Genomic DNA, 26,298 nt, shown 5'->3' with positions numbered 1-26,298 from the left:
TTACATTTGATTTATTGTAATAACTACCCTTTTGGTTTTAATATGCGACTTTTGGTTGACAGATTGATGACAATATTCACAAGATTACCATCAAAGCAGTTTACATGTTTTTAGGTGTGGATAAAACAGGTAATTAATATCAGGGTAAGTATTTAAAAATTTGTTTTCACAAATCAATACTTATATTAGTATTTTTTTATTACTTTGTATTTTTTGTTCTTTAAATCCTACCAAACAATATGAATCGTTTTTTGACAACTGGAAGAAATAACAGCGACATCTAGATTGACTTTTAGAAAATTAATATGAAAACATAGGACACATGGTCATAAATTATACTATAGATAGCGCTAATCTAACATAATTTTTTTTTATTTTTTTAAGTTAATAAGATGATTGTCTTTATGCCGTAAACATAAAATATTGTCAATACTATCACGGTGTTATAAAGTATATTATTCATAAAAATTCCATTAAAACTTTTTAAAACATTCTCTTTTCTCTTCTGTTCACAGTTTAAGCCCCCATAGCGTACGTTTAATTAGACGTTATTTATGAGCAAACCATTAATCCGCGGAGCCGAGGTCCGCCATTAAAAAAAAACGACTAAAACACCAAATCTATCCCCCTGATTACATGCTGTCACGTCGTGGGGTTTTTTCTAAGCCCTTAAGACTAATTAGTCACGTTGGTTTTGTAGCTGTCCCATCTTCGCGTGCCTATTTTGGAAAACCAATAACAAGCTTTTTTGTAAAATTGTTTATTTAACAAAAAGTTTAAATACAATATTTTTAAAAGTAGAACAACTACGTTTATATATGCTTGTATTTTTTTATTATATTTAAAAAAAACTTACTTGAGTCTTGTAATTTTAAATAGAAAACCATTACTTTGTTATCTTAATATTTTTCGGTTTTAATGATATATGAGTTTACTATAAATAATTAAAATTTGTTAGAAATTATTTTAATAAAGATTTCAACGATACGATAGCATCGTACGCGAGTCACGGCAGTTTCCACGTTACAGAATAAGCCGGCCGACTCAAGTGTTGAACATTCATTTTCTTAAACGCTCAACGTAATTGGCCCCCACCTCGAGATGTTGCCAGCCACAAAATTTATTGCTTAATTACCTCAAGAAAACGCGTCGCCGCCTGAACATCTCCGACAGATGTTTTTTATTCGCGCGGAAAAACAAAACGATTTAAGAATGACATTAATTAATTCTTAATGAAATTCATCTTCACCCTCCCGTGTTTTAATTTAAACGCCCGATTTATTACTTGTACAATTTGTCGCGGCGGAAATTCCGCTTGAATAATTAAAACGACAGTCAGTAGTCTTACTCCCATTTATTACTGTCAAATTACAATGATAGTTTTAGGATGCTGAATTACAATTAATAACTATAAAACCAATTTATAGATCCCATTTTCTAAAGTAAATTTTGTGTTATTTTTTAAAGTTTTCAAAACAGCTTTGACTTTTGAAAACTTAAAAATGACACGAAAAAAAATTAACCTTTTTAATATTTTCTTTGGTAAGGTTCGTCAACAGCGGCACGAAATAGAGGTTCGTCGAATCTATAGTAATCATCGCCCTGCCTTTTAGCGTCAACGTAACCTTTATGTGTCATTTGGTCGTTATAATTCGAGCCGCCATCGTGATACTGATGGCTATTTATATTGTTTCTAATCAAACTTTTATTGTTAACATTGTTCTGTTTCTCCACTTTCTTCGGTAATATTGGTGTGGGAGTTACCTTGTCGTCCACCTTCTTATCTTTTGGAGCAGTACCAGCGATCGCAAGATCCCTGTAATTCCTCTCATCTTTCATCAGTGCCGCATAGGGATATCTGTTTCTGAATCTGTAGTCATATCTGCCAGTTCTCGCATAATAGTCGTCATCGAAACGACGGTATGGATCAGCGGAATATCGATATCTCAAGTCGACACTGGGCGGTGTACGCACTACTTCTGGTAAATGAGCATAATAGATAATCCTCTTAGGTTTTCTCGGTACGTAATTGTCGTACGGATCATCGTATCTATCAACTCTAGGGCCTGGGTAATATCTTTTACGATCGTATAAATCGTAGTAGGGGTCACGTCTGTATAAGTCGTCCATGTAATATCGCTCGTCATAGTATTGACGCCGCAAGTCATCCGGGTAGTAGACCGCTTGTCGCGGGTACACCGGTTTCTGTTTCACTAAATCGTCTTCACTTGGTCGTACGAAATCAGTTCTTATGTTATCTACGCGAGTTGATCTTTGAATGGGTTCTTTATCGTTGCGCGATTCAGAAGCCTCCAATGGTTGGTTTTGCGTGACGAAATTGACCCGCGGTAAACGTGAGTTGATAAGATCGCCCGTAGGTTGCGGTGGTGTTAGGATATTGTCTCTAGTGGAATCTTCGTGGGATTGAAATGGTAATTTAATCCAGTTCTCGTTGGAAGCTCTCGCGCCTCGCCCCGTTGGCTTGTCGGTAACCGTTTCAGTAGTTTGACGAAGAACCAGTCCGTCGTCCCCGTCGTTGGTTATTGATATTTTAGTCGTGGGATCTTCATCTAGATGCGAGGCACCGGGTAGCCATGGTGTATGCTGATTGTTATCGTGCCTTACGTCGCTGTGGATGTTGTAAAATTTTTCTTCTTCGATCACACCCCTGCGCTCTCTTACAGTATCAGTTAAATCTACCTGAAAATAGAAAAGATGTGTTAACTAAAAATTATAATAGAATTATTCATGTCACGATTTGACTTTTTAGAAACATGGCTCAATATTTCAGCCGTAGGATGTATGCCTTCCCTACAGATATCCAAAAGGACCCGTTGGAAGCGTACTGAATCCAGGTTTTTCCGACGACCTTAAGGTCGTTGGTCCACCTAGTAGGATTTCATCTTTCGTTGTGTTTCTGTTGTCTGTACATCGAAACGTCAGGGACCCCAGTATTTCTTCTGCAAGCTATGTAGCCTGTTCACTGCCACATCAACTGGCAAATCCTCTGGATTATGACGACAACTTTCGTTTGTCTACGGACCTCCTCATTTGTGATCCTAGAAGTGATGTAATTCCAAATAATGTACGAAGTGGGAGACCGCGTGCAAGATGGCTATTTGGTATCGATTTGGAACTTTTGATTTTCTAAAATTACTCGGCATTAAAAATTATATGATCACTACATTTTCAAAATACAGGTTACCCTCCATCTTACATCGTATCTCTCACTACTGAGGGTCGTAATCCATTTTGGAAAGTTTGTCCGCCATCTATGCTAGTCTCGGCTGCTATGGTATCGAGCGTGGATAGAACTTGATCAAAGCAGCGCATATGACTGCGGCCTCCTGGTCGCCATCCACCATTTCAGTGAATAATATCGTTGAATGAATATAAATACTACATGTTTAAATTATTGGGTATAAACATTTTATAAACACTGCATAATTTAAACCAGTTTTTTTGGTAGTTAGTATTTAATATTTATGTAAACTTACTCCTGTGTCCTCTTCGGACGGTGGCTGAACAGCGAAACAAGTCACAACGTGAAGAAAGGCGACGGCCCAAAAGACAGCCATCGTGTACATTGTGTAGACCCTTTAACAACTAGAATAGAAGAAAATATGATCAAATATTCATTGTTAATATATTTAGAATTCAATATTTGTTAACGTGTTTTAAACAAACAAAGACGGTCTTACATATTTTTCCTGTTATTAGAATAAATATTAATACTACTTTGTTAACATAACTTTTACGATTTTTAACTATAACGTAATATGTATGTTTTAACTATAGTGTTTCTTGCTAGATTCTTCTTGGTAGAATAAAGATTCCTAACCGGACACATGGTGAAAATTAGGTCTAATAATGCTATGTATAAATATATGGAGCAGTGGTTGCCCCGCGGTAAAGGATTGAGACTTGCGATAGAAGGTCGTTCGTTCGATTCTCGGGTTAAAATTCCAGTGATAAAATCATTTAAATTTGTCACATTGTGCATTAATTATACAAGATTGCTGATTTACTGCTTACTAAGAAGACTTCTCTGGAAAGGATGGGCAGCAGCGTGCTACGATCGCCGAGCTACCTACCCAGTGTGGCGATTATAATATATACCGCATAGAAATATTTAGCAGATCCTATGCCTTGCAGCGGGCGGTCGCACTTAAATACGCATAAAAATAAATTTAACACATGTAAACAAATATTTACGTATAAATAATTATCAGTTACGCAACATCGTCATCTTACCCATAAGAAGTCCACAGCTGGACATAGGCCTCCTCTAGAGATATATAGTTGCGTATGTGGTGAAATAATTTTTTGTTGTTTAGAGTACCTAAATGCATAATTTAATTATTTCGACATTTAAAGTAAAGGACACAGTTAATATTGACACATCTACTTAGTTTTCTATAAATAAGTCCGACATTATATTCTGAGTATATTGTTTGCTTATTAGTAAAGGAATGTTTAGAAAGGTAGCGTCTTCGATTCCTGAAATAATTCATATTTTTTTTATCAAATTGTCACAGTGCTATGGATAGACTGACCTTTTATTTATAATATTATTTAATACGTTTAAACTTATGATAAACAAAGAACACTCTCAATTAGTTTTTTTTTTTAAATATGACACCGATAATAACACATGATTTAAAATTTTGTCAAAATTAAAACAGAATGAACATTATTTTGAATTAATCGCGTGAACAAATATATAGAACGGACTGAGTCCTCACATTGGTGCATTCCATATTTAAACAAAAAAACATAAATAAAAATGCAGTAGTGTGAACACATTACTACATAGGTACCGGCTCTACCAGGAGCCCTTTTGTTATAATGCTAAGCAGGTACTATCGACCAGTGACGGCTCAAGTCGAGGTGCCCTAGAGGGGTTCCTTAATCGTAATCACTTCATGGAGCATCCACCGAAACGATCTGAACACTTGACTGGGAGGCCAGTCTGGTGAAAAAGAAGTGTTAAGTGGAGGGGAATACTTGAGTTTCGCTAACTTAAAAGAAGCTTGAGGCTATGCGTCCTCTGCGACCTGTCACCTAGAACCCGAAGAATTTGCATGCCACTTGGGCAACGTGTAAGTTTGGGACCCGTGGAGGAATATACCGTCTTTTCATGAAATGCAGCGGTTGTAAAGGAAGTACCTAGTAGTAAAGGTATGCTTACAAATTGTGGCGATTGCGATCGAATTTATATGATTTGTTTACAAAATATGATAGCCATGTGGCTGAACCACATTTGTTTTATTATTTAATACATTTAAATTGCATACGTTTTATCAGCATCCTTGTATTAAATTGAATATAGGCGTATGTAGTAACAACCTGTCTAATGATTTTAAGTAAGTAGTATAATTAAAAAGAATCTATTGTTCTAAAATATGAATGAACCCCTCGTTGTTGCAATCTTACGTGCTGTTTGAAATAAAGCCAGTATGATAACCATCGAAAGATGAGAATATTATAATATATAACTAATTAATAAACTTTTTTGTAAGAATGCGTATAACAATATTTACCAGTATTTTTTTAAACACAGCTATAATATATACTTTAGAGTAACAGCCTTTTTTTTTGTTGCATAGAACGAGAATAGATTCCAAAATCGAAATTCGTATTTGGAAGTGTCGGAAACATGATGAAATCAAACGGAAGTACTGAAATGTCCAACAACCCGTGAATATTATACGCGTTGATTGCCACAGATGACCTCGTGACATTCAATTTTACCAAATATTATGTGGAGTTAGCCTTGCATTCATGGTAAAAAAGAATTACACATTCATTGTGGTACATCCTACACTAAACATAATAACTGAGAAAAATATACACTAAAGTTAAAAAAAAACATATAGATATATCGAAGTAGACTATACGAAAAGAAAATTAAAGTATAGATAATAAAATAATTTAAGTAAAAATGAATAAAAAAATTGAAAATATAAACAAACTACTAAAAAAATTGCCCATAGGCATTCGGAATGTCCGCGAGGCAAAAAACATTTATGAAAAAAAAAACTAACAGCTGTATATAACAGTAATAACGGATTCCTAAATTTTTTATGGAATAAACTTTTAAACATTAATAATATAAAAATTATGTATTATATTAAAAAATACAAGCGTTTAAGTCACTATTTAGTCCACAGATTATATATGTAATGTACATATTAAAATAACGTAAAAAAAAAAATATAAAAACATTCAAAAATTTTCTCATATCGAAATGAAACAAAAAGGAAGGAGTTGGATTTATAAATGTACAGTAATTGTAACGTAAATATTAAAAAAAATAACATTTTCCTTTCCAAATATGAACAATTTATTGATTGAATATATTTATACAGAATTAATAATTCAATTAAATTTTATTTGAGTCCTATAACGTGTACTAGCAGTAAAGCTATTTATACCACGTAAGTTGTTGATAAATTTCTTTAAGGCCACATTTTATAAAGTTAGTTTAGTTTAGTTAGTTTAGTTAGTTTTTATTAAGTTATATAATCTGTAAGCAAGTTAGACTGTCAGCAAGTTATTCTACAAATTCTAAATAGCATATATTATATGTACTTATTTAATACTACTGATATCTCTATATCCATGGTGTCTCGCGACTTAAATCTCGCAGGTTTGTGATAATTGGTGGCATTTGATGTGTTTGAAGTGATTCTGCTATCCGATTTACACTTTGCACAGATTCATCAAAATTTTGTCCGCGGAAACAGTATGTCCGGGGACTAAAAATATACGCTGGGTGATCGTACCTCAGTTATAACGATGATGCACACACGTAGAGGGACTATACCCGAGTAGGTCTATAGTCTAGTGAATGAGGTGTAGTATAAGTTATACTACGCAAGGACTACAAGGACTCGGCGGTTGGGAGCGACACGGGCTTCTCCAGGAAACCCTCGCTTGAATGCGGGTTAGGCGGGCACGGCCGCCGAGTCATGTGTATAAATGTGATGACTGTTCTGTGCATCCAGTCGGGGATAAATGGTGAAGAGCTGCAGCTTTATCCTAAGAAATTGCGGAGCTATGCCACCACTGTTAAAACTACAGTAGTATACGATGGCGTTTCCGTGCTTTACACTAAAGGCGCCTAATAAGACCGGAAGGTTTTAACCCGTAGGAGTCCGGCATAACCCTTTCGTTGCCCTTGCAGTGGAGGGGTCTCCCATGCAGAATATCCACACAAGAAAAAAAAGGCCGTCGATCTTATACTAACATCGCCGGGCAGTATTAATACAAGAAAATACTAATCTCATTAGGTAGTTATAGTGAGCAAAGGATGCGTTTACACAGAAACAAAATGTTTTACACTTCTTTGCACAGCGGGAACATTTTATTGGTGTGGTTTTAGTTATTGAACACAAAACTGATCGCCGTGAATCATAACAACAATAACATGTGAACACTTATATTAACAGTGATTGATATATCATAATTTTATATACAAGCAAAACAAATTACTTGCGCAACTGAAAAAATAAAATAAAAAAACATAAATTCATAGTTACAATTACCCTGATTTGAAAACATTGATTTATGAATGCATTGCATCGATGGCTTTTAAACTTTATGCAATAGATTCCCACGGTGATAGCTTAACTGTAGAGATTGCATGCGCGTCACGGTCCGTATGTATCAACGGGTTCAATATAAATCGATTGTTGTCCTGCGTACGACATTGTTCCTTTCAATTTTGTCGAAATCGATCACTGACCTGATTCCATCACATCCATTATTGTACGTATAACGGATTTCGTGAATTCAGGTTTAAAATTAATTGTGCTTCCTTAGAATTCTCAAGTACTTAGCCTACATTGCACGGATGAACTCGGAAAACCTAGAGAAGCCTTTAGTTGTCGGCAATTTATAACATAAAAGAGCTAGAAGACGATCACCTGCTAGAACACGACCGAGAACGGCTCCATAGAACTTTTCAAAAACCTAAAAACTGAAGAAAAATGATGTCGAAGATTGACTTGATTGGCCCTCAGTCATGAGGCAACATTTAAAAAGAAGGAGAACACATAACGAAGATAATGTTCGTGAAATCGTAATGATATTTGGATAAATAAAACGAGTTTTATGTTTTACATTATACAAGATACGATTTAAGAATAACTTCTCACGTATACTTGCATACATAATTCACTTACTGAGAAACAATATTTAAACTTAATATTAATATTGACAGCACAAAGGTACCTTAAGAAAACAAAAGACAAATATAGATAAACTTGTTTGTTTATCTATATTTGTAACATAAACACTAAGATTTGTAGAGTCGAGAGCCTTACTACCGTACATATACAAGTAAAATTTCCCAGAACATCAAAGAATGTGGTGTGTGAGATTTGTTGCAAAAGCAAAATTCACATGGAAGCATTTAACACGGTTTCTAAGCCTTTGATGATTCAATCAAGGAAGCGACAAGGCGTTACATATAATTGTCTTATAACACATTTTTATATGTATATACTCGTATATTTATTAAAAACACCTAACCATGATCTCAAATCATAATTAACTTGATCATAGCAAAACGAAAAATGCAACGAAACATTTCAAATTATTATACTAGACGAGGCAATGACTGCGTAATATCATATCAACAACTATTATCTGTATGTTTTGTTTTATAACACTTCTTTATATGACGATGTTATGCTTACCATCGTTAGTTACGTTACATATTTTATTACTTATTTATGAAAGCTAACCCTCTAAATAAATGCTCAATTTGTATGTACTAATAAATATCTAAAATTTTCGCTTTAAATTATACCAATATAATAATAATACACCACAGAGCAAAAGAGTTCAGTAAAGATAACAAAAAAAACAGAAAAATACCATGTACAAATATTAAGGACACTGGAAAGTAACGTCACTTTCTTAAGTTCAATTCACACGACTACATTTTAACAAGTTTTATTTCTAATCAACAGTATATCATCTTCGTTATCAACAACCTTTTGCCATCGACATATACAAAATTTTAATACCGGTGCGTTAAAAATCAATTGGTTTTTTCAGTAAATTTGTCGACAGAAACGACGTTACTTCCCAGTCCCCCTAATATAACAGTGTAAGCCATTTATAAGTAAATATAATCGTTTTTGTTTTATTCACAAGTTCATATCTACACAACTTTAAGATGTCTCTTTTAAAAAAATTCCTTGCTGTTTAAATTTTATACATGCAATATATACTTCGTATTGCATATATAAAGTTATTATAAAATTAATATTCATAAGTGCGTGCTTAATTTTCCTACAGCATTGATCTTCGATAGTTGTCAGAAAATTATGGATTTTGTCTATAATTTCACTACCATAGGAGCTCGATTATAATTTATTTTTATAGTTCTGTCCAAGAATTAAAATATTATATATTTATATATTTTTTATCTTTTACATAAAATTGTAAACCAGAAATGGAGATGTCCATAGACGACCGACAATAACCGAAGTAGCGGAGGGCGTAAAAGAGGCAGTGAATAGGTCACATAAGAGATGGCTACATTACGTTATGGAGTAAAGACTACGGAGCAGCAAGTGTAGCAAAGAACATGCACCAACAAGGTGGGCAGAAGACTTTGTTAAGGTTGTTAAAAACTGGATACTGGGCGCTTAAAAATAGCTTTATTGGGAGACCAATCCCCAGCAGTGGACATCTTATAGCTGAAATTTCAACATTGATGAGCTTAGAATCGACCTAGGGCTAAGTGGCTTGCCCGTTGCCGTTTCAACTGATTAAAAACCGCTGGGCTACGTCGGATATTTTCATACGATACGGATATTTACATGGATAGGGAGTCATGGCTGATTCAGCGCCGATTAGTAAACGCCTAAGTGCAATTAAAAAAAAATAAAGTCATGAAATAACACTTTATGAATGTCCGTTAAGTTACTAAATAAGAGATAGAGAAAGAGTAGATTTTGAGAAGAAATTTGACAAAATTGTCACTATATTTGTACTCACCTGTGCATAATCCCTGATCTCCGCCGGCCGGCCAGGTAGAGGGTCCACAATGCAATGGCGTGCCTTCGTAACCGCCGTCGACGCCCGGTCACGGGTCGTGAGCATTTTGTTTGAACGGATATAATAACGGCTCGTTTCCACGGTTCAGTGTGAAAGTTCATTGGGTATATAAATTTTTCATTTTGTCCTCAACTAAAAATGTTTCGTTCACATATGAGAACTTTTTGCTAATATTTAATTATTGTTTTGGACTAGACACCACTGTTGTCGAAATTGTATTTTGAGTTTCCTCGGATTCGAAGAGGAAGAACTTAGATAAAACTTACCAAAACCTTTATAGTAATATAAAAAGGCTTTTTTATTCCACATTTCCAAATTATATTTCAAAAATTGTTACAAAGCTTTCTTAAATGATTGTTAATATGTTATTTTAGTATGTATCTATTCAGTGGTAGAAATGTAGAGTCCAGTTTGGGAGTAGGCTTCCGCCAGCTTCTTTCAGATTTCTCGCCGTCGCTTTATGCTCATAGATACCCATTGCCATGCATAAACCTCCCCCAAAGACATCTAAGTGTGATACACCATAATTGCCACGGATGGCAGGCTGGTTGGCGATCGTAGTGTGGTATTATGGTAGGCAGAGGTCGCTGCTGCTCAAGATAAAACTTATTCGTAAGCAGTGGTAATCCGATATAATTAATGCATAAAGTGTGAATTTATATTTATAAGATTGTGTTCCGAGAATTGAATCAACAATCTGCTATCATAAGTCTCTGTCCTCTGCACCTGATGCCATATGTATGTATTCTTACTTAATTCTGACCATTTCATCCCTGTTTTATTTATGATGTCACCAACCCATCTTTGGTCTTCCAACGCTCCTTCTCCCTACACGGCCTTTCCACCTAGCGGTTTCTACATATATATAAACCTTCTTTAGAGATAGCATACTCGAGAAGTTCCTCGGGCCGCTACATTCTACATCAACAACCACTCCTCATTCTTCTTCTTGTTTTCAGCCGATAGGAGGAACTATAAGGCTCACTGGAAGGTATAGGCTTCCCGTTTAGATCGCCTTATTAGGATTCTTTAGTATGAGAAAGCTTCTAAGCTCCATAATTATAAAAATAAAACAGCTTTTGCATTCTAGTAAAGATAAAGACTTTCGACATCGTCATACCATCATATCGCGATCATTTTATAAACGTATCTTCTTAGCACGGGGTCGATCTAGTAGAGAAACCTCGAACACAGTTCTCAGTTGGTTGGTCAGGCCAGACTGACTTCTGGCCTGACCAACCTTTCTTTAAAACTAAGTCGTTTGGAACAGAATAAACTGGAGGATAAGGAAAAAGAAAGCCAAATAATAATACTACTAAAGCTACTTCTCTAATATATATATATATATATATATATATATATATATATATATATATATATATATATATACACTCACAAATAAAACTTAATCGCCGTATCATAAGTAAAACCCAAGAAAAACTCAACCAATCTGACTACTATTTAAATTAATTACAAGGCAAATTATAAAAAAACATTCAAAGAGTAAATTAAAAAACCATTCTCTATAAAACATTTAATAGAAATATATAATAATATTTTATCTACAATCTTACAGTGAACGAAATTGGAATATTATTTGTTTAAGTAATCGCTATTTATTATTACATCAATAAATTAAGTTACCTCTCTTGGAATACGTTTAATTTTTTATTGAGCTGCACGAGATACCTTCGAAGGGTCTGTCAAGGCAGCTATTTTCTAATAAAACATAGTGGAAACGCGCAAATAACGGTGTTACTTCAAAAATAATTCTACTAACAATACAGAAGCACATCCGTGTCGCCTGTCGCTTTGCAGGTAACCGTAATCAATGACTTTTATTGTCAGCCACCCTGGATGGTATCGCGTTAAAATGTTAATTATTCTATATGTTAATTATTTTAATTACTCTGACATCGTCATAAATGAATAAAAACCTTTGGTTTATTTGATACATATTAACATTTAACAATAATATAAATATAAAGAATATTTTATTTTTATTAATCTAATGAATATACATCGTCATAATTATTCCAACTGTTGGACTTCCAATGATTATTATTGGCCTCGTCCAAAAGGCGGTATGTACCGATTTTTGTCACACTTGGCATGCGGGGTGATGAACGCAGGAATTTTTATCTCAAATAAGGCCGCGAGATACTACGAGTACTGTCAATTGGCTGTAAATATTTTTTCCGTAGCCGGCTCTTACCAAATGTACACAAACATCACTAAAACTGCTGTCACACGTGTTCCAATTATGTATCAACTGTTGAGTATCAATATCATCGTCTTAAAGGAGGACCGGCTGTCACCGCTTCGATTCATAGTGAGGGCAGTCAGAGGAGAGGTCCGTATCCGCTCCTTGCAACGGCTATAAACGGTAGAGTCCGCATCTGCTTTAAACGAAGACAGTCAGTGAAAGGGTCCGCACCTCCTCTTGCCCATCGAGTAAAAGTCGCCTTTCGTTGTTACCGCCTCTAGCCTTACAACTGACGTCCTCTCTTTACGTCGTATTTCTCGCTTCTTAGAAACAACCATTTTTGTAAAATTTATCACTTATTATGTTACGCCTGCCTGTGCCGGTCTTCGGCGGTATGCAAGCGTGGGTTGGATCTGATCGGAGCGCCTACTCACTCATTACACTAAACAAATACTCAACACCTGTTTAGTGCATTCCGCACACGGCCTTCAATTTTCGCAAAAAACGCCAAATAAAAAGATTTCCCCACTACTGTTTATATATTTGACCAAATATAAGAATCAATTTAATGTTAAGCGTAGGTTTATTACTTTACAGCATTGGTTGGCAATCGCGGGATCACGAGTGGATGTGATCTATAATTTGTTCGCTACAAGATTTCCAAAAATAATTGTTATAGCCAATTTGCTCATCTTTCATAACCATGTGAAAGTAACTTATTACAATTGAATTATTAATTATTTTCATTTTCAGCTATTTAAAGGTTGGAGCAAAATCCAAATTTCCAAAAAAAATGTTTTTACAATAAACAAAATGAAATTAATTACAAAAATATGCGAATAAATATAATACCTAACCTTGAAAAGGTAAAAAAAAATACCCTTAATGTATACTTCGCCAACACGTGATCCGTTCTCTTATTTTAGTTATATTAATTTATGTTATAATAATTTATGTGAAACCATTAATAATTTGATAGGTTGTACTTTACATTAATTCAAACCAACTGCTAATTAAAAAGATTAGAGTGGTATAATCAAACAACTACTTAAATGGCTTACAATGGGAGGTCACAGAAAAATATTGTTTGCTGATGAGAAAATTTTTACAATTGAGCAATATTTTAACAAACAAAATGACCCATTTATGCTGAAAGCTCTTAACACCATATCCAAGGATGGTCCTTTCAAGAAGCCAGTGTTGGATCATAAAGCTCGATCCAACTGATCATGGTCAGCAATAAACTTTCTGTACTTCATCACAGATGAAGACTGGCCGTCATCATCTAGGCTTGATTTTAATCCACTGGATTATAATTTACCGTCATTGTCAGAGAGTAAGACTTACTCTAAACACAATGATAATTTGGACTTATTAAAACAGATTGTTTTAATAAATCCAAATAATATGATTGGCAGTAAAGAATTTTCCCACAGAAAGAGTGCATGCTGCTATTGATATAGTAATATTAAACTGTAATAGTAATCAATGTTACATATAATATGAAAATGTTTATCTCTGAAAAAATATTTTTTTAGTTTTATTTAAGTACTTTATGTTGAAATGCATATATAATAAATAATTCTACCTTTCAGAACAATAATTGTAAACTTTATGTATTATGGATAACTAGTATGAGATTAAAAAATAAAACAAATTAATTAGTGTATAAACCTTTAATACTATTTATTATTCAATTAGAAATTACATTTATTTAGAACAAACTAAATGCGAGTCGTAAAATAAATGTGAAAATAATGACCATAAATTAAAGACATTAAGAGTTAACCAAAAGTTTTTGTATAGCTCTCTGCAAACATACTCGAGTAAGGCATCTTTGTTAGCGCTTATTTAAAAGCTAATTAAAAATTTTCATCGCCTGATAATTAGTTATTTACGAATGAAATTATAATAAATTGCGTAGTTTTTTACTAGTTAAAATTAAAATACAAATAAAATCAAAGAAACACTGTTTATTCTGAACATCAGGTATTTTAAAGCCGGATTTCAATAGAAATAAAGTTTCATTGTAAATAACTAATATATATGGGATGGTACTTTGGACAGAATTATTACGAAGTTAAACATTGTGACAAGTTATAAAAAGCTAAAAATCTTAAGTAACTGCAAGATAATCTTTGCAAGTGTAAGCAAATGCTAATTGTTAGCGTATATTTATAACAATTCCATCCAAAGATGTTACATTAGCACAACTAAGGCGTCTGATACTACTCTTGACCAGCAGCCATAGCAGCAGGCGCGGCCGGTTCGTTGCTAGCTTTCTTTTTGGAACCAGACACAATGTCATCAATTCGCAGAAGAAAGATTGCTGTCTCAACTGCTGTCTTGTAGACCTAAAACAAATATATAAAGGTATTTTTAACCATGGGAGGCAAGTTTTTGTAGTTTATTCTAAGCTCTATATTAGTACGGTATTTTATACATATAGGAAAAATCATACATATATATTATTACATTGCGGTTTATTTTTATCTTAATATTCCTGACGTCTTGCTTAAAATGCTTTACAGCACTCGTAAACGTGGGTAGGACTAACATATTTGACCTCTAATCTGTCTATTTTAAGTCTATTTAAAAAGATATATCTTTGAAAATTATCATCTGTATTTTAAGAGATAATAACATTAAACCAAAGAGAAATTTGCTATGGTATATTTGTGGCTTCCTTTAATTATTTTAATCATTTTGTTTATATATATAATAGCAGAGGTCTCTTTAAAAAGTTAGTTTTACAAAAGAAAAAGAGAGAATAATAATGTATATTTAATGCTATATTTAATAATACTATGAATGAATGTCAAAAATGAATTTCATCCAACTTTACTTTCTTTGCTAGTTGTAAGTTTTTACAAGATATAGTTGCTGGGATTTTTAAATTATTATCAGGCTTCATTAATAGTTCTAGTCATGCCAACATTTTAGCTATTCACTATTAAGAGCAGATGACTTTTTGTGCATCCCTGCTCATGAATTGTGAACCCCCATTAGTTGTCACGTGGACGTCTCGTGTCTTATAAACCCATTTGGAAATTAGAGGAATTTATTTTAATAAAGGTTGTATGTAAGACTGCCACTGACGAACCTGCAGCTTAACAGCGAGCGGTTCCCAGATGCCTTTAGTGGCCATGTCCACGATCTCGCCGCTCTCGCCGTCGATGCCAGCTGTGGTGGCACCAGCTGCATGCCTTGCACGCAATGCCGTCAGCGTACGGATTGTGTTCGCACCGCAGTTCTGCGCGAGTGTCCGCGGGATTATCTCTGTAATAAAACAATTATTAATTTATTTATTATGAAATTTATTATGAATTGATTATTATTATTATGAAAACGGTCTTAAATCTGAATGTGAATGCTTACTTAAACTTCTGTTGAAAATTAATAATCCTCACATATACCTCACGTATACGCTGGATGGTATTTCTCGTAAACAAAAAACATAGGCGTCAGTATCACATCTGTTAGGCTCATCGTTTACTCACAAATAGCAACTAGTCAATGCATACAAAATAAAAATGCAAAATAAAATCTAAACAAAGTTTTTTTTTAAAGAATGTGAATGGATTAATTTCTTCATAAATTAATAAAACAAAAAATCTTATATTCGTTAAAAATTATCATGTTTGCTGAAATGTCTAAAAATATTTAACCATCACTACACTTCTTTTGGCTGCCAAGCAAAAATGTGTTTTGATGTGATGTGCTCTTCACAAGTGACACAAGAAATCACTTCTTGTTCTCAAATTTATTTACGGTCAAAAGGTTTTTTATAGTGTTGTATAAAGAGCTTTGTCTTGTAATTACATGAATAAGGATTGTTAAAAATCTGAATACAAATATTTTTTATACACAGATACTGTTACAGTTAGATGTTATCTCTATTCACGTGCCCAAGCCTCTAGACTCTGTTTTTTACTAATAACAATAATAATTGACCCTGTTACACTTTTACTAGTGTAACTTATCTAGTTTGATATTATTAATAAAATATCAATAATTAACATTATTTAAATAAAGTCCCATACAGCAGTGGAGTTCCTATGGCTCCTATGGTTCCTATGGCTAATGGACAATGACTATGATAAAATAATTGAAGGACATAAGCATTTCCACTGGGATTTTAAAATTCAGTTTATGCAAAAAAAAACAATAAATCTGAATTCATTAAATGTACGAAGTTCATTATACCTTTTTTACACTTGTAAGGGATCACTAAAGAACTTCTAATATCTAAGTAAGAAAAGGACCAATATTCATATAACTCTAATATCTAAACAAATTAGTTATGAAATAGATAATTTGATCACTAGATGACAAGCATAAATTAAATGCTTGCCAGAATATATTTCGAGAAAGAAGCATCAATAAAAGATGAAAATAAAAAAGCTTCAAAAGAACAGAACATCAAGTAACATTCATTGATGGAATATTGTATTTTCCTTTAATAATTTATTCCAGGGACTCCAAACGCGCTCTGATTTGTGAGAAGAGTCCACCATGTACTGAGAAAGATTTTTTGTGGTTACAAATACAATATCTCAACTATGTAATTTATGATAAGATTACCTTGTTGGTCTCCCTGGTGACCAGCTTGGCCTGATTGACTTACCTGGAGAGACCCGAACCTACCTCTGCCTAATAATGGGTTTTCAGTCAATGAATATTAAACATAGGTGTAACTAATTTGAAGAAAGATTTATTTACCTAGTGCCTGTGCTACAGCTCGGTAAGGTGTGTTGTGCGATGAGTTGGCAGAAAGCGCAGCCGACAGTGCCATTTCCACGGCACCTCCGCCGGCCACCAGCCGTGGGTTCAAAACCTACAGATAGACAGTAAATTTATTTTTGTAATAAGATTGATGAATGAATAATCATCTTTAGTGAAATCTGTAATTTTTAAACATTTCTTTAGATAGAAAGCGATAGATTTGTTCATATATATATGATAATGATGTTACAAATTTATTATTTTTATGCATAAAATTATATTATTATTATTATTATGCATAAAATAGTCGCTGAAACCTTAAGGCTCTGAAATGAAGAAGACCACCAACCAGCATGTATAGCAAAAGTCATCCACCCACAAGGACCAAAAAAGATGACCTTATTGTTAGATGACTTCCAAACAATCTTAAAGAAAATCTATGTACAGAGCAGTGGCTAAAACAATGATATTACATATTTATAAAAATATATGTGTTGTCTCTGCAGGGTACCACTGGCGTGACACAGAAGACAGTAATAAGTAAAAATTACTGTGTTTCAGTTAGTTTGTTGTAGGTAGCGACTTAACCCCTGTGGAACAATTCATGTTCACAGTAATAAACCTGATATTAATATAATTTTAATTGTACACACATATAATAAATTGATGAAAACAAAGCTTAATGTTAAATGTGTTTATAATATACATATTTTATTAATTTAATTGTTATGATTCAACACCTTTAAGTTATTTTATTGGTATTTAGTCTTTGTTTGTTTTTTATATAAATATCCAATACTACTCTAGTGATGGAAAGGACAAAATTTACTTTATGCGACACTAAAAACAGGCGTAAAACAGGCGCGACCTCATGAAAGTTTATTATGTATATTTCAAATGCTAATACAGGAGCATATGTATTATTTTCTTCTTACAACATTCTATCAAAATAATAGCCATCTTTATATGGGTGTTAGCATCAGAAATCAAACATTTATTAGATTTTAATGTAGAAAGTTAACTAATATTGGAAAGCACTTTTGTAGCAATAAAAAATCAGCTTTAGTTCCACAGTTGCATGGGGAGCATTGTTTTCAGAGTAACAATTCATTAAGGCCAATTCATTAATGTCGTAAGGTAATGTGAGTGAGGTAAAGATTTAGTGTTTACAAAGTAGAATATTGTAATAACTAAAAGAAATTGCACATACCAGATTTTTTGCAACATGCAATGCATCTTGGAGATTCCTTTCAATTTCATTCAGCACATCTTTGGATGCACCACGAAGTAGAATTGTGCAGGCCTGAAATGATTAATATAAAATTTTACCCTAAAGCATACAAACAACAGAGATTAAATATTTAAACGTAATTAACGAAAGTTTTTTTTTTTTTTTTAACTATAGGTATTATTAAGTTCTATTGAACAAAGATATCATTATATAACTAAAAATATACAAAATAATTATTAAAACAATTTGGTGTTCCTGTAACTAGTTTGTACTATGAATGGCAACATTAATAACAATAAGTAAGGATTTAAATAGCAGACTAAATCTGGTTCATTAAATGGCATAAGTTTTGAATATTTAGGCAACAACATATTAAAAAATTAATATGATAATGTGATGTCTATAACTTTTTTTATCTTATATATCTATTTTGCACACTGTTTAGAGGTCAGTCTCATATCAAATTGAACATATACTAAATTGAGAACAAAGAACAATAGCAAATTGATTAAATATGAGTTATTACTAATGTTTTCAATAATGTAGATATTGCCATGCTTTTTGGCACTACTTAGTTTATTTAATTGCAACCAACCCCTTTTTTTCTTAAATCAATAAATTAATTATATCCTTACTTGTAAAACACCAGTATTTATTTCAGAATAAATAACATTAATGGTTTACTGTGTGTAACGTTAATTAACACAATATGAGCACTATAACATATAATTTTTGCAGTTAACAAATATATTTAATTTCCGTCTATGTTAATATACAGCTAATCAATATCATAATCAAATTATTATATAACTTCTCAAGTTTAGAAGTACCACTTTAGAAGTGGTATAATTTGCAAAGAACTTGGATACTGGTTTGGATGCTAAGCTAGCCATTGTTAACAGAACATGACATATAATATTTTTTTTAATAAAATAGAATTTGAGATGATCATAAAATATAGCTGTGAATACCACTTACCTTAGGGTTTTTACACTGGGTTACAAACGTGAAGTACTCATCACCAATCTTCTTAATCTCAAACCTGCCAGCTGCCGTACCAACATCTGACTCTTTCAGTTCCTCTGTGCGGTTTACAATAGTTGCACCGCAGGCACGTGCTAGCCGATTGTTATCGGTCTTACGGAGCCTGTTAAACAGACATGCATGTACAACTATAACTTAAATATATTTTAAAATACCAGCATTACATTTTCATTAAATTATACAGGTTGATCAGAGTAAAAGCTTTAAAGAGGTAAATAAGTAAAATAGGCACACATTAAGTTTTCTTGAAGTACTATTGTTAATGTGATAAAAAAATGACTGCCATTTATTTTACACCATCATCATTTCATCTGTAGGATGTCCACAGCAGAACATCAGTCTCCCCTGCATAAATTTCCAATAGGACCAGTTAGAAGCAGCTCATATGCATCTATATCCAGTGTTTACATGACCTTAATCAGGTCATCTTTTCACTTAGGAGGCAGGAAGTTTATGTAAAAATGTGTAAATATTATCACAACAATATCAAAGCAAAATTGATAATTAAAAACTTTAAGTCTTTTCAAAGGTTATAATGTAGTAATTTATTGAATATATATAATATAATGCATACCGCCGAATTGCAGTAATGCCAGCTTTAACAAGGTAATGCTGTGCCAAGTCTGACACACCCTTCTCTGTCACCACCACATCAGGCTTCAAGGCAATGATATCTTCACACTGCCGCTGAACAAACTCTTCTTCTAACTGCAGCAGCTTTGTAAAGTCCTATATTACATAAAAAATATATTAGCCATATTTTAAAATAAATCATTGTTCAGAAATAAAATTAATTGAATTTTGAAATAATGCAAAAGTTGTCCTATTAGATAAAATTTTCTCATTATTTACATGAAATGTAAAATAGTCTTTATTCATTCATTCACACTATTTATCTACAAAGCACCATTTAAAATAATCACTTGTGTAAAATTACATTATTACTTTGCTTTATATAATATAAACATTTAAAGCATACACTAAACATTGAATACATTTTCTAATAGCTAAATAATAATTTTTTATTCAATGATAAAATGTACCTCAAATTTAAGTTAATAGTTATATGATTAAGATCAAAATAATTATGATAATATAAAATTTTGAAATTTATTTAAAATATGTATTTATAGCAAATGTTTATACTACTGAAATGTTTATATCATTGTACACAAGAAACTTTTGTACAAAATGTCTCAATTATTTAATTTATGGCAAAACCAAACAATAAATAGTAGAATTACTATTAGAATATGTTGCAGAATTAAATTCAAATCATAATATAACACTGTACCAGTAGTATTAAATACATCTTCATTGTCAATGATATCATTCATATCATTAAATAAGTACTATAAATTAGACCTCAAATTTATGAAAGATGGTGATTAAATATATGAAATGTTATATTTTATTTATGGATTATGCATTTAAAAGTTGATCCCATTTTTGAAAGTAAAAGGTATGTTAAAGTTCAGTCAATTCAAGTCAGACATTTACAAATAGATTTTACAGTACCCAGCAATAAACATTGCACATCGACAACTGACAAAACGTCATATAAGTAGTGCGCGACAGAGATAACGCTCTACGAAGCCGAAATTAGCTGATTGTCTTTCCAACAGGTCAATGTGCAATATTTATCGCCGGATACTGTAAATTAATTTAAATAAAACTATTGCTATAAAAATCCTTGTTAAACATACCTGTTCGCCAAAAACTTCAACATTTGTCTGGCTTTCACCCTTGTTATATTCCAATGAACAGTCCAACAAGACAATGCGCGGATTTTCAATATACCTTCGCATCTTTGGATGAGTAACATCTTTGTTGAACATGACACCATTAAGAACACAAGACTCCTCAATTGTACCACCAGGTACCTTTTCAACTTTAGCGTAGCTGTAAAGCAAGAAAATATATAATTTAAATATTTAAAAATGGCAAAGCTCTCAGCCATGTAAAAATCAAGAGAGTTGAAATAAATTTAGACCCACACAAAATTGGAACTTGTGCATCTAGATCTCTTTGATATATGGATGCATATTTACAATATGTATTACCTATTTATATACTATACAATAATAGAGCTCTGCAAGACTATAATTTAGTAATTTTTGTCTTGCTGACAAATATTTAGGTATTCCATATGTATTATCCCAATTTGACCTATACATATAATCAGTTAAAATTAGCTAATGTTTATGGTACACAAGCCCAGTCAGATTGACTATCAATTGCAGCTTGGATAAGGGCTGCCTTTCTCAGCAACCATTAAACATCCATTACAGGAAATTGGTTATCCTGAACAATATTTCTTCTATAAGTTATTGTTTAGCAATGAAATGTTAGAAGAAGATATAATGAGTCACTAACAGATAAATTAATATAAACTATTTTTTGACTCGCTCTTACAGGCAGAAATAGATACTGATCTGCCTTTCCCATTAACATGGCATTTTTTTATAGAAAAATAATACAAATATATAAAGCAAACATTTTAAAATTATATGGATCCCAAATGTCCATACTATGGTTGTCGAAAAAAAATTGCCTAATGTTGTTAAATTGATAAGACAGCCCATTGTACTTTTTTGTTTATTATTATGAAATATAAAATATGGATTATTAAATAAATTTCTGATCACCGATGATCAGTTCAGAACATGAAAGTTTAATGGTATAGTGCCATATGTTATTATCATGTGGACCATTTACTTTGAAACCAGAACTATTAAATTACCCTAATAAATAAGATATACTGATGTCAACTAAACTTTTCTAGAGAAATAACTTTTGGAATCAAGACAAAGTGATACATACTTCTTGATATCAACTTCAACTCTGCCATTTTCCACAACAGTGACGGTATTAACTGCATCAAGAGCAATGTCCACAGCCAGATCAGCCCAACGACCTATGTATTTTGTTCCTATGCAGGAGCGGATCTAGAAAAAAAATTATTAAATCATTCTCTTATTATCTATTCCTTTATTTATATTATTATCCTTTTACTGTTATTCCTTGTACAAATGTTGAAAAGAATACTAAAAAAAACAATTTGATAAACTATAATCCAATTGAGCTCCTATGTATAAATAGCATTCTTCAACTTAAAGCTACGAGGGTTCCAAACATGCCCTGATCTGAGTGGGCACAATAATCTCAGATTTTTTTTGTACATTGCCCCTTTCAACTTGTGCAACACCAGTGCTGCGTTTGGTCTTATGAAGTGTAAAGTGCATCAAACTTGGGGTCAATGTGTGAAAGCAATCTCAAAACTTATGTTTAGCATGTGTTTTAATTTAAAAGGCAAAGTTTAATGCTGAACTTAAGTTTGTTTAGTAATAGATAATGAAGGACTGATACACAATCAATGTCATAGAACTAATGCTAAACAGACCAGACCACACATGCATTTGCATGAATTATACATCAAAGTATCGAGCAAGGAGATCTAGTGTGTTTAAGCCCCCCTGTAGGTAGACCAACGAGATAATCAAGGTTTAGAGAAATCACTGGATGCAGGCAGCGCAGACTGGTCATTGTGGCAAATTTTAAAGAAGGCTTATGCCCTCCAATAGCATCTATTAATTGACATAAATAAATGTTTATATCATATTCAAAAATATAAAATGAGAAAAATGATTTTTCTGAAGACCTAATTTCTTAAATATATGACTTTCATCAATTTATACCTCCAAATAAGATTAATACACCCTTTGTCTTAGAGGAGGTTTATCAATTTATAAGACTTGTACATTTTGAAATTTTCCAATAAAATCTAAACAAGAGAGAAGTAAATAAAATAAAACTTACAACTTCCTTTAACTTGTCCTTGTCATTTACATCAATTGGGACAGAGATTTTGTCCGTAAGGAGTTTTACAGCGTCTTCTAAAGCCTGCCGGTATTCTCTGATAATCACTGTTGGATGGATATTCTGTGCCAAGAAAGGTTCTGCCACAGCCAACATCTCACCAGTAAGGACTATGACTGATGTAGTACCGTCACCGACCTGCAAGTCATTTTAACAATGGTTATGTGATGTCGCTCTAAACTAAGTAAAGGATGACATATTGAAAATTTCTTAAAGACAGTAAAGTAAGTTTTTCTAACCTCTTCATCTTGTGTTCTAGCAATCTCGATCATCGACTTAGCCGCTGGATGTTGTACGGTGATCTCACGAAGAATTGCATTGCCATCGTTGGTCATTACGATACCGCCCATGGGATCCATTAGCATTTTTAACATAGCCTGCGGTCCAAGGCATGTTCGAATAACATCCGCTACTGTCTAAAATAAAAATATTTATTTGATTACATTATATTTATAGTTCACTTTTAATTGGAAATAAACGAAATAAATATATTTTAAAGCGTAATTACTTTTCCGGCATATATATTTTCAAGTTGAACCTTCCGACCGGATTCACGTTTTGTGTTTTGGCCTGAAATTTAAGAACGCCATAAATAAAAGTATTTTATAAAACGCTATAACTTATTTACTGTACGATCACTTACTCAAAACTATAATTGGTTGTTGTCCGAACATTGTAATTATTTATATAAATAGGCAAAATGAATTGAATACTGCTCGGAAAGAATGAATTTATTCTCAAAATCGCGTGGTGTAGATGATTAATAAGTGTTGCCAGCTACTAAACAAAAGAAGTTTTAGTCATTGTAAATGAAGCTGATCATACTAATAAATTTCTATATAAAGTATTACTATACTTTTATTAAAACTAATAACATAAAACAAATATTTTACTTAAAAATATTACTTTATACTCGAGTTATTGTAAAAACCTTTTATTTTTCAGATAAAAAACACTCGATAAAGACACATTATTAAAAAAATATACAATTATTTTCGTAAAGAAATGGCATGACGAATAATATTTCCTAAATTCCAAACAAATATATTTTATTAACTACATTTAATTTTACTATTTTTTAAAATGTAGCTAAAGTTTTCGTAAACATATTTAATTTTTCATGGTTATCGAGCATTTTATTAATATTGTGAATAAATGTAAAATTTACATGGACCGTCGGTTTCCTGAAAATATAATTAAGGTAAAATTTTTTATTACAATTCCCAACCTAGAAATAATATTAAAAACAAATCTAGAATTGAAATTTTTGTATCCAAAAGACATAAAATGTAATATCAAAACGTGAAGATCTGCAACTTTTTTATTAATTCATCTAAGTTAAATTTTTCTTCAACATAAATTACCTGTTTTACCACGACCATTTCTCGTGAGATTATTAATTTAAGTAAAACATCTGTTAGAAATTTTTTTTTTGCCTAGAATTTTTTTAAGGAAATAATAAATTATATTTTTATTGGAAGGTAGTAGTATCAAGGACGTAATTATTTCTCGTTATAGGGAATCCTATAAATGAAATGCTTAATAATAACTGAGGATACTTTGTTGACCTATTGTGACCAACTTCGTATTTAAAATACTGTTTAATTATAGATCAAAAATATATTAAAAAAGAACAATAAATTGTATATCCTAGATTCATAAAGAGACAGTATTAATAAATAGTACGCTAATTATTGCTCTGATTCCATGCTATGACCTTAATTAAAAAAAGATATGAGAGTCATCTCTGGGTATTACATGTAACTCAAATGAATTAAATAACGCTAAGAACTTTGCTCCGGGTTAATTTTAATGTTTAAGAATTTCAAGATTATCCTGCAAGATGCCGCCAATATACAAATACGTAGAATATAATTTTTTTAAGATTACTTATCGAAGTCAAAGTACAATAATTTTTAATTACTAATGTACTCTCCACTGAAACCTAGGCTTTGTTTTGTTGTATAAAAAATATTTATTAATAACCTTGCCTGCTTATTAATTTATTAATGGCTGCCAAGCCATCTTAGAAGTAAATTCAAAATAATTGCATTTTTATTTCGATTTACCTAAATAGTGTACTATACATAATATTTATTGGCAACATATTCAAATTAATTTATTTTCACAAATATTTGTATTGTATTAGTACTTGATTTCACGAATTACGTATAATCTTTTCTTTTGTATTACTGATAAACCCTAATAATTTAAGTATTGAGTTATTTTTTCTCATTGAGGCCACTGAACCAAGATTGAACTTAAATTAGGCACCTTGGTTATTTAAATTTTGATTGCACACGCAATTAGGACGTTATATATTTATGCTTATATATTAACTGAAGAAATTAGGGTGAATGAATATCACCTTGTAGTAATTTATATAAATACAATAGATGTACATACTTATACCAAAAATATCTGTATTTAATTTTGTAAAATAAAACAAATTTAGTTTCCTTCTATTGATAATTATTGAAAATTTGGTGTATAATTAGTGATAGTATGGTGTAATATTCTTTCAGATGTTGTTAAATAAATACTCTGATCAGTGTTTTTGAATTTCGCGAATTTTAATTCTTTTAATGCACAAGCAGCCTTCATAATTGTAATTGCATCTCTATTAATTCTAATCATATTAAAAAGGAAAACTCTCCTTAAATTTAAAATAAATTTTTAATCACTACGATACGATAATACATTTAAATATAATATATGAATATAAATGGTTTAGTTCCCGTGTTATTTATCGCAAGATATTACTAAGCCACACGGGCAGTACTCCAGATGTGTAGCTTTGATAAATCATTCATTGACGCTTATCTTGCACGCCAACGCTTGACGACACAACTGACGGTCTCCAGACTTCAAGGGCTACCGAGACTAATTCTGTGTCATCTGCCGTACTCACTAGACCTTGTCCCGACTGACTTAATTCAAATAAAAAAAGCTTAATAAAATTTGGACAACTTCTTAAAAGGGAACCAGTTCAAAACTCGAGATGTATTTCTAACTTCTTCAAGAAAAGCATGTAAAAATTACCTTATAGCTGGCAGAAGTGCATCGATAACTAGAAATAGAAAAATGTCTTAATTTTTGTTTACCGGGAGGCAATTTTATATATAACTTATTATAT

General features: G+C 32.2%; 2 protein-coding genes across 2 annotated transcripts; both read right to left on the bottom strand.

Moving 5' to 3' along the window:
• Positions 1-1,527: 1,527 nt before the first annotated feature.
• On the bottom strand, positions 1,528-10,059 carry LOC137923397 (uncharacterized). The gene is made up of 3 exons (XM_068766641.1): positions 10,018-10,059; positions 3,498-3,606; positions 1,528-2,700 (listed from the first exon to the last, which is right to left on the bottom strand). The coding sequence occupies exons 2-3, from the start codon at positions 3,585-3,587 to the stop codon at positions 1,528-1,530; spliced, it is 1,263 nt and encodes a 420-aa protein (XP_068622742.1). The 5' UTR covers positions 3,588-3,606; positions 10,018-10,059.
• A 4,001-nt stretch (positions 10,060-14,060) lies between these two features.
• On the bottom strand, positions 14,061-23,931 carry CCT3 (chaperonin containing TCP1 subunit 3). The gene is made up of 12 exons (XM_068766356.1): positions 23,806-23,931; positions 23,671-23,732; positions 23,402-23,578; positions 23,103-23,300; positions 22,107-22,231; positions 20,990-21,185; positions 19,858-20,012; positions 19,218-19,386; positions 18,219-18,311; positions 17,006-17,120; positions 15,387-15,562; positions 14,061-14,637 (listed from the first exon to the last, which is right to left on the bottom strand). Exons 1-12 carry the CDS (start codon positions 23,834-23,836, stop codon positions 14,512-14,514), a joined length of 1,623 nt encoding a protein of 540 aa, XP_068622457.1. The 5' UTR covers positions 23,837-23,931; the 3' UTR covers positions 14,061-14,511.
• Between the last annotated feature and the right edge of the window lie 2,367 nt (positions 23,932-26,298).

This window comes from Battus philenor, unplaced genomic scaffold (assembly GCF_028537555.1).
Source record: "Battus philenor isolate CCGP_79_NKW_IND1 unplaced genomic scaffold, ilBatPhil1.0.hap1 SCAF_21, whole genome shotgun sequence".
In the NCBI taxonomy this organism is placed as follows: Eukaryota; Metazoa; Arthropoda; class Insecta; order Lepidoptera; family Papilionidae; genus Battus; species Battus philenor.
Note: the sequence above shows the minus strand (reverse complement) of the source record. Positions and strands in the feature narration are given on the sequence as shown.

What these genes read in the sequence shown, in the direction of transcription:
- LOC137923397 (XM_068766641.1), bottom strand. Translation starts at nt 3,587, where the DNA reads ATGTACACGATGGCTGTCTTTTGGGCCGTCGCCTTTCTTCACGTTGTG. An exon ending in CGTCCGAAGAGGACACAGGA is followed by an intron (nt 2,701 to 3,497) that starts GTAAGTTTACAT and finishes TTCTATTTTCAG; the next exon opens with GTAGATTTAACTGATACTGT.
- CCT3 (XM_068766356.1), bottom strand. Translation starts at nt 23,836, where the DNA reads ATGTTCGGACAACAACCAATTATAGTTTTGA. An exon ending in AGGACAAGTTAAAGGAAGTT is followed by an intron (nt 22,232 to 23,102) that starts GTAAGTTTTATT and finishes TTTTTTTTCTAG; the next exon opens with ATCCGCTCCTGCATAGGAAC. An exon ending in TGCATGTTGCAAAAAATCTG is followed by an intron (nt 17,121 to 18,218) that starts GTATGTGCAATT and finishes GTCTATCTGTAG; the next exon opens with GTTTTGAACCCACGGCTGGT.